General features: G+C 38.9%; 2 protein-coding genes across 6 annotated transcripts; both read left to right on the top strand.

Annotated features, from left to right (window-relative positions):
- Positions 1-734: 734 nt before the first annotated feature.
- On the top strand, positions 735-2,744 carry LOC131310453 (myb family transcription factor PHL8). Its single transcript, XM_058337463.1, has 6 exons — positions 735-1,057; positions 1,158-1,234; positions 1,332-1,389; positions 1,469-1,547; positions 1,882-1,951; positions 2,084-2,744. The coding sequence occupies exons 1-6, from the start codon at positions 922-924 to the stop codon at positions 2,534-2,536; spliced, it is 873 nt and encodes a 290-aa protein (XP_058193446.1). The 5' UTR covers positions 735-921; the 3' UTR covers positions 2,537-2,744.
- Positions 2,745-5,358: 2,614 nt separating this feature from the next.
- LOC131310455 (large ribosomal subunit protein uL18c) lies at positions 5,359-7,709 on the top strand. 5 transcript variants are annotated; one of them, XM_058337467.1, is made up of 5 exons: positions 5,359-5,514; positions 5,858-6,011; positions 6,506-6,594; positions 7,088-7,240; positions 7,336-7,709. In XM_058337467.1, the coding sequence occupies exons 2-5, from the start codon at positions 5,915-5,917 to the stop codon at positions 7,489-7,491; spliced, it is 495 nt and encodes a 164-aa protein (XP_058193450.1). In that variant the 5' UTR covers positions 5,359-5,514; positions 5,858-5,914; the 3' UTR covers positions 7,492-7,709. The 5 variants fall into 5 exon arrangements, with proteins under 5 accessions (XP_058193450.1, XP_058193449.1, XP_058193452.1 ...); XM_058337466.1 differs by having other exon boundaries at positions 5,380-5,645; XM_058337469.1 differs by lacking the exon at positions 5,359-5,514 and adding an exon at positions 5,634-5,655.
- The last annotated feature ends 1,611 nt before the right edge of the window (positions 7,710-9,320 follow it).

Genomic DNA, 9,320 nt, shown 5'->3' with positions numbered 1-9,320 from the left:
TTGGTTCCTTAAAAAATGGCGGAATGCACATTACAAATGGAATCATTATTCGACACAACACGAACAATCACACGAAGAATAAATCAAGCAAGACCACACCAAAATTTTAATGTGGTTCTCCATCTGTTTAATTAGGTACTATTTGTAGTATGAAACAAGTGAAGGAGCCTACAATTTACATCAGCTGCTACAAAAAAACACGAATTTATATCCTAGAGATTTTACTACTAATTATCGTGAGGTTTACCCCCAACCCTGTGACCTGATCAAGCAAGTCAAACCCCGATTACATCAGCGAAATAACGTGCCAAGACCGAATCAGACTTCACAAAACTCAACGCGAAGAACAATCGTTCCTTTCTTTTTCATAATCAAATTTTAATGTGGTTCTCCAATTGTGTAAGTAGGTAATATGTAATGAGCGAAAGAAGCCCATGAATTTACATCCTAGAGTTTTTACGACTAATTGTCGTGAGTTTTATCCCCCGACACCCGCAAATTAATCAAGCAGGTCAATCTCCGATTAGATCAGCGAAACAGCATATCAAAGGCAGAATCAAGCTCCACAAATCTCAACGCGAAGAAACGGTCGTTCCTCTCCTTCTCAAAATCAATTTCTCAACAAACCAAACACTAGCTTAAAGAAAAGAAAGTTGATGTGGAAAAATGAGAGAAAGGAAAAGGCCCACAGCTCATGGCATATATTCCCCCCCCAACACAGCCCCACTTATGTTTCCTGATATGGTGTGATAACATAGGAGCATAGGACCTACCTTCCAATTATAAAGAGAACTGCAACTACTGAAACTACCTCATATCTGAAGCGAAGGGGCTACAAAAAACACTCAAAGACTGACCACCACTACCATATGTATCATCACTTGATCCACTAGTACTGATCCAAAAGCCCCCAAAATAGAAATGGGTCATCACCAAAACATGCAAAATCAAGATACTCACTTGGTTCTATCCAGTGACCCAAAGCCAAGGCTGAAATGGACCCCAGAGCTCCACCGGCGATTCACCGATGCCGTCTCTCAGCTTGGGGGAGCAGACAGTTATGATCATTTCATTGTTTGCTTGATGTCTGGATATACATACACATATACATAGTTGTATATACTAATAAATTTCTTGATTTTTTTGTATATGATCAGAGGCAACACCAAAAGCCTTGATGAGGATGATGGGAATTCCTGGACTGACTTTGTACCATTTAAAGAGCCATTTACAGGCACTTCTCTGTTTCTTTTCTTTTTTTGGCAATGATACTTGGAATATTTTGATGGGGAATTACATTTAAAGTATACTGGTGTTATTTGCTCCTGCAGAAATATAGGTTGGGGAAAAGCAACCAATCAGAGACCTATCATGAAATCAACCAACAAGGTTAGTGGGATTGAATTAGGCTACAAAACTGAGATTATTGATGCATTTGTATTGATTTCAAGATTTCATTTTTTTGCAGATTACAAAGGGAATCAGACAAGAGATGCTGAATTTCTGAGTGGGGAAGTTGGTGATCAAATCCAGAACCCTAATAATGAGTAATATTAGTCTCTCTCCAAGCAGTTAGTTATGGTTAGGAACCAGGAGTGAAACATGATGGAAATTAGGTGGTGTTTGGTTCACCTGAATATAGTTTTTAAAAATGGAGTGGAATGGTCATTTCTTGGCCTCCCCAATGATTAAAAGAGCGTTCGCCCAAATTGTCGAATGATGAGTCCATTTCCGGCGTACATGTAATTTTTGTATTGGACTAAATGTCAGAAGAATAAGCATTCCGAATTTGATCATTCCATTCCAGCTTCATTCCAGGCAACCAAACACTATCTTACCGTGAGAGAAAAGGAATTAATGTTAGGGTTTGTGTGTTAACAGAAGCTTGAAGATAGCTCAGACTCTACAAATGCAAATGGAGGTTCAGAGGAAACTTCATGAACAAATTGAGGTTAATATTCAAATACACACCAACCCTTATTCCATTTCATCAAAATTCTTGTTAAATATCGGTAGAATCCAATCAAAAGTTGTTCTTTTATTTATTGTTTTCGTTTTCCGCTTTTGCTTTTGTGATTTTTAGGTTCAAAGGCATTTGCAGCTGAGAATTGAGGCGCAAGGGAAGTACTTGCAATCAGTACTAAAGAAAGCACAAGAAACACTTTCAGGGTACAGCAATTCATCATCTCCGATCGGGGTGGAAGTAGCAAAAGCCGAGCTGTCTCAATTAGTCTCAATGGTTGACAATGGGGCCCCCAGCTCATCGTTCTCGGTACTAACAGAGGAGAAGAGTGGAAATAGCAATTCTGTGGTGCTTCCGCTGATGGATCTGCATCCGGACCGGTCGAAAAAAGGTGCGCCTAGCAATCAAGGGAGTGGGAGGAAGAGGAGTGGGAGCACCATTTCTGATGGGAATAATTGTGGTGAGCGAAAAATGGGGAAAAAAAGTGGGGGCCAGTTGGGAAGGTTTGATTTGAATAGCCAATATTATGTGAATGAGCTGGATTCAGGGTCAAAAGCAATAGACTTGAACTGAGGAGGAGGGGGGGGAATTTGTAAGGAAATTGATAGAAGAGGGGTTTAAGGGAGATATTTATATAGTTAATGCATTGGTTTTTATAACTTGGGAGTATATATTGTTTGTAAAAATCATGCGTATCGTAGTGTTTTGGACCCCGAATCACTTTCGAAAGTATATCCATGTTGAAAGGTAATAATATACTTTTGTAGCGCTCTCTCTCTCTCTCTCTCTCTCTCTTTTTCTGTATTTTGAATGATTTTTTTTTCCCGGGCGAAAGTGAGCAATGTTAATTTTAGAGATTTGAACCCGAGTCAAATACATTGGAACACATGATGCCTATTACTGGACTACCAATCCATTTCTGTTTGGAGTGATTATTTTCACTTTGTGAGACACGAAATACTCACCCTGGTATTCAGTCTTGGGAAAAAGCCAACTCCCCATGGGAATATCCTAAGGCTGTGTTTGGTTGGAAGGGAAGGGAAGAGAAAAGAAAACAATTTAAGAGGGAAAATCTAGGAGAAAATTTGTTGTGCATGAGACATGTCTTGCTTCATAATTATCTTGTCTTTTTATTTCAAAACGAAACAATTAGAACCAATGAAAGAGAATTTCTTTTCTTTTTTTGTTAATTATTCCTTCATTTTCATAAGTTCCAAACAGAGCGTAAATGGCTTAATCTCGTAAGTCGTAACATAGATCTACCATTAAGGGAAAACTATCATTTGATTGATCTGTGACTCTCAATGTACTGGATACTATATATAGTATCTTTCGTTTGTTCAATCCTATGTCTGATAATTACTTTTTAAGGCCAATAATTAAAAAAAGTAGTTAAATCTTATCTTATTAGGGAAAGCAAGGAACTATTTCTAAAATACTCATTCTTAATTCATAGCTCGAAATTCTTTGATATTGAGAAGATTACATTAATTTACTTGCATAAAAAATGTATACAGGTGGCAGGCCTTTTGGTGGTAAATACAAAAACATAGTAGAATAAGGCAGCTTTTTAGAACTATTACAGTGACGACCGCCGCCGCTACTTGTCTCTTTGTGGCTCCATCTTCACTTCTACCCCTTCTGATTGGTAAATAGGGTCGATACAGTTCCAATATCAAGATCATATCACATCACATAACCAATTAAATTTTTGCAGAGCAAAGAAGACAACGTGATTGTGTGATTTAAGATCAGATGTGGTTTGTATGCATTTCGATATGCTATGGTAGAGCCACTATATAAAACTGAAATTTTTTTTTTTTTTTTGAAGATGCCATCAGCCATGAGAAGAGATGCTGACATGTCATTATACACAACTTAAGAATATACACAGGTTAAGTTTTCCTTAATAAATTTATTGCCGAACAAAAAAAATATATACACGAGTTTCTTAAAATAAATAAAAAAGGTGTCATGGCACCTTTCGAGATATATGTTTATCCGGAGGGGAGTGTATGTTTTATTTTATTTCGTTTTTGTCCGGATTCAATCCGGTTTCTGTCATGATTTAATCCGATGGGTGTTTGATTACCATCGGTTTTTGATGCTGTCTTTGATATGGAGTTCCACCATCCCGAGGCGTTTAGTGTCTGGGTACTAGTATAGCCCCACGTAAGCCGATTCTTGTTTATCACGGTGTGAAATGAGCGATGACTCTTGCTTAGGCATTAGACATCAATTTCGTCTCTTTGCTTTTTCTGTATATCGTCAGCTTCAGGGCGGCTTGGTTGTGTCTCTATATCTTTGTATTCGGATGAGAATCTGTAAATGCCATATGGCCTGATCTATATTCTCGTAATAATCTATAGATGCCGTATGACTATTTTATTTAGGTATGCTTCTTCTGTTGAAAAAAAAAAGATATATGCTTATCTATCATTAGTGGAGGAATCTTAAAAGGGAAAGTCTTTAAAAACAAAGTTTTCATTTTGCGGGCAGGACATTTTTTTTGGGAACGGGAAGTAGTATTTCTTTTTTCAAGTTTTGGATTTGCATTGATATTTTATATAATCCCTCCCCCAAACCCCCGTGTATAATTATTACTATGATTTTATGCTTTATTCGTTATCAAATACCATATTATAAATGTTCCCCAACCCTTTATATCAAAATATACCTTTGTAGGTCGTTGCGAGTATAGAGAGTGATAACAAGTTCGGTGTTGATAGGATACAATGAAATCCTCATCAAACACGCCGCATTGTCATCCCTACTCGTAGATGAGGCAAAAGACCTAGCTAGCTAATCAGATTAAGTTTGTGCAAATGTTAACACGATTTTTTGGGGATGAAAATTGGTTCACACAATTTAGTAATGCTAAAATTTGGCAGTTGTTGGAGCAGCCATTCAAGGACTCATTCTTGACGTACACATACCTTCACACTGAAACTTTTAGGGCAAAGACAGAAAAGGATAAACCTTAAAGAGGGAAGTGTAAGTTTGTTGCCGCTTGATAGATTTCTAGCCTACTCTTGTGGGAACAACAAAGGGTACCGCTAACCGGTATATGGGAAGGACAAACCTAAATAACATCAACCACCACATTTAGCACTCGAGCTCCCAGCGAGAATTGGGCTCTCACCTTTCACGTAGAAGAGGTGAGAAAATGTCATTGGACTACAAGCCCTTTCGCGGGGGAAATGTAAGTTGGCCTTTTCATTTTCCTCATGTCTTGGTATTAATTTGTCAGCACACCAATTTTAAGTTTATGGCAAACTTAATACAAAATATATTAATGTCACAAATTGGCAGTTTTTGTTTTTTGCTCGGTAGAGATGTGGAGGGGTGACCAGCTATAACAACCTCTCCTAAACATAATCATAAAGACTCGAGACTTGCGATAGGCTCCATAGAGAACCTACTATCTATCAATTTTTACCGCCCTATCAAAGGCTAGTGGGTCAAGGTCAAACTTCTTAGAAGAGCAAAGGTTTGAGAGGGCTTCGATCATGCTATATTCTGCCTCTTAACCACCCAAACCACTTAAAAGAGTGAGTCATTCACCACTAGACTGGTGGTAAATTTTGCAGTTTTTATTGGCAGCGATTCAAGAATTCATTCTTCAGCTTCACAGCAGGTTTCACACGTCAAGGGACAATATCTGTAAATGATAAACCTTGAGGTGCCTAAGTGTAATTTATCCCTATTCAATTCTACTTTGTTGTTTGATCAGAAGCTAGGAACAGAGCCCTGTGAGGAATTTCTAGCTGGGTTGAGGCCCGAGGGTTAATAAGGGGTAGATATGGGCTTTTAATAAGCTGCACGGCTTGTGTTCGACTAAATTACTCTATGAAATCTTCACCTATTTGGCTTACTTTGTGGTGATTTTTACAGGTGTGGTAGTTTGAAGGATTCTAATTCCTGGGTCTTGATTTTTGCAAGTCGAGAGCTATGGTCCTCGGGAATTTTACTGGGCAACAATTCAAGACTTGTGATTTGTTTGGCACCTGCTTACATCCTTCTAATTTCCTTCCAATGCAGAGCAGAAGTAAGCAAATTAAATTTACTCTAATCCCTTTTCTTTTTTTTTTTGCTCTCGTTGATTCCTATTTTGAGAAACAAAGGAAGATGCATATTATACATTCAGATACAGAGATTGGTATGCAAAGATGGGCCACTAAAACTTATTTCTTAAATAACTCCAGCCCCAGGGTTGGTGCAGCGACAGTCATCTGGTAACCAGGGACCTTATGAAGCTTTGGTCTGGGACTCTGGGGTTCCACTTCCACCTATGTGCTATCAATCCTGTGTGGGGCTTTAATTGGTTTTCCGCTAGTAGACGGTGGGATAGGTCCCCTGGGGTAGTCGGTCTATTGGACTTGATATCAAGTTATGAAAAGATAAAGAGGGGAAAAAAAAAACCTTCGGTCTTAAATTGCTTGAAAGAGTGGGAATATGCTAGCGCTTGAAAGAGTGGCAATAACTGGACCTAAAAAGGTTTATGCATCTTCTTGACCTTTATCTGTCCTTGATATTCTGTAGGAGTTTGTATGATGCCGTTTGTGATTGAAGCGAGGGCAAATACCCGGACGGAAAGTGCAAAAATTCGAAACAGGAGAATACGGAAAAAGGTCAAGCCTCTCTTCGTGTTCAAAAAGAAAAAGAATGTTACTTGATGTTCACAGCATGTTTCATCTTGTGTCGAAGGAAGAAATAGGAGGAGTTGATTCTGTCTTCTTTTTGATGTAGTTAAAGTAGAGCATAGAGTATGCTACTGATGAACATCATTGCTTAAGTGCAGACCCATGGACTAGGAAGTCGTCATTCAGATCAATTTCTTCATCTTCTTCAGTTTTTTCTACAAATATAGCATTGAAATAAAGCTTTTTACATGGAAGTTCTTACTGCAGCAAGCATTCACCAATTGTAGCTATGTTTGTGTCTGATGCCAATAGCCCTTAAAACTACGATGTGAACACTGGAAAATACTATGGAAGTGTCTCTGTTTAGGCACTTGATGTACCTTCAGAATCACTCCTTTAGACGGCATTGAGACCCTTCCCTACCTGGAATCATTTATTTGTTGCTTTAATCTTACAATGATGTCCCCTTTCCTTTGTCCAGTTCAATGGCACGCCCACAAAACCGCGACTTTCAGTCTTCTGTTCGGACAAACAATTGTATGCTGTACTGGTGGATGACCAGAACAAGAAGTGCCTATTCTATGCCAGCACTTTACAAAAATCCATTCGCGAGAATCCCCCATGCAGCAAAATCGTTAGTATTTCTCCCTCTGTATATACCTCCAAAGGGGTCTTGTGCGTGTTTAATTTGCCAGCCTAACTTTTCTTCATAAATTTGGATTGTGCCAGGAAGCTGCTGAACGTGTTGGTAACGAGCTTGTCAAGACTTGCGTTGAGCTCAATATTAATGAGATTTCACAGTACGATTGCAATGGTTTTGCTCGTGGAGAAAGGATGCAAGCCTTTGAGACTGCAATTGCTCAACATGGGTTCTTGCTGTGTTAGACAAGGCATCTAGAGACAGGTTTTTCATAAACACTGTTTACGAAAACTGGAAATAAAATCACTATGGTGCGGCGTGAGGACTGAATTTGCATTATTTAGAGGCTTGTGAAACAATGTACATATGTTGTGCCTGTTTGGTTGGAATCTTTCATTAGTGATTTTGCAAAATGCTTGTCATAAAATTGATTTTGTAGTAAATGCTCGTAATTTTCGTATCATTGTAGTTTTTTTAGCTGAATAATTTTTTAAGATTATAAGAACGCCCGTTTGATGCTTTTTGGCACACGAACTTTGTTCCAAAAAACAAAAATCTCGAAGAGCAAGTTATTCTCAAACAAATAAGTTAAATGAGGTGTGCGGAAAATGAATCTAGAAAAAAAATGTAACACGTCCTCAAAGAATGATCATAGATCTCAAAGGGCCCGCAAAACACCAGGGTGCAAACGAGACCAGCCGAGTTTTGTATTGCTCAAGCTAGGCTTGTTTATAGTCGGGCCGAGCCCGGTTCATTTACTAAACAAGCCTATACAAATGAGCTGAGTTTTTTCAAACCAAGCTTCAGAGTGTTGAACTCGGCTTGTTTACTACACAAGCTTAAAACTCAAGCTTGAGTTCAGCTCGATTATCAAACGAATCGTTTGCACTCCTAGCCGAACATGCCATGCACGAATCAGATCGATTGGCTTGGCTGCCTCGCTACTTCAGGGGTGAGGCTTTTTTTTTTTTTTTTATCAATGTCAGTTTTCTATTGTGCGTAGGACTACAATTGGGGTAACCCATTCTTTGGCTTGGAGAGGTAGCGGTGGCCTGGGTGTTTTTACGTAAGAAGGATACCCTCCTTTGTGACTTTATGATTCTTTAATTAAAGACAGATGCTACCTTTAGGTGATTATCTTTTGTATCAGTGTTTATTTAACAGAAATACACTACTCCCTCCGTCCCTTTTTAAATGTCCTGCTTCGTAACTCCAACTTATTAAAAAGACATCATCATTATACCTTTCACATCAACTTTTTCCTCCACTTTCCCTACTTACCCATCATCATTACACTTTTATTCACTAACTTTTTAAAATGGAATCTACTTTTAGGGACAAAATAGACAATTCACCAACTTTTACCCACTAACTTTACAAAATGGACACTTATTAAGGGACAGCCCAAAATGGAATACTGGACTGTAATAAAGGGACGGAGGGAGTATAACATGACTAAGTTTGTGGCCCCTCCCCTGCTAGGTGTAGTGGGTTCTCTTTCAAGTGTGGATAAGGTAACTAAAATGCTTTCTACACGCCAACCGATCAAAAATCCGACTACACTCCTCTCCCACTCAATGGTGCGACCCATGCGTATGTGAGAGGGGTGTGATCGGATTTGTGCTAGGTGGGTGCATAAAGGTAATAGTGTGAAAGAGGTAGTTGTGGAAGACCCAAGGGAGGGAGGGAGGGGTGGTCAAAGGTGGCGAATGGTGGGAAGCCTAACTTCAATAGTCAAACAATGACTCATCTAATAAGAGGTTCCAATTGCAAATAGGTGAGAACACGAAGAAATTCTCATTAAAGAAAATATAAAGCGTTCTAGAGAGAACACCAACCTCTCTCCATTGACCCTGAAGAAGTAAAAAGTCTTGCTCTTCTTGGGCTTGTTTTCTCTTTATCCCCTCATCCAACTTCTTGGTTTTGTGATGCTCATGCTAATGCTAATGCTAGGGTCTATTTTTTCTAGTTTTGGAGGATTGCTCTACCATCATCTTATAGAAATCGGTCGACCATCATCTTAGTTGCCCCATCAAGTGCGTAGCTAGACTTTCAGTCAGGGACAAGGACAGAA

Source organism: Rhododendron vialii, chromosome 12a (assembly GCF_030253575.1).
Source record: "Rhododendron vialii isolate Sample 1 chromosome 12a, ASM3025357v1".
Classification (NCBI taxonomy): Eukaryota; Viridiplantae; Streptophyta; class Magnoliopsida; order Ericales; family Ericaceae; genus Rhododendron; species Rhododendron vialii.
Note: the sequence above shows the minus strand (reverse complement) of the source record. Positions and strands in the feature narration are given on the sequence as shown.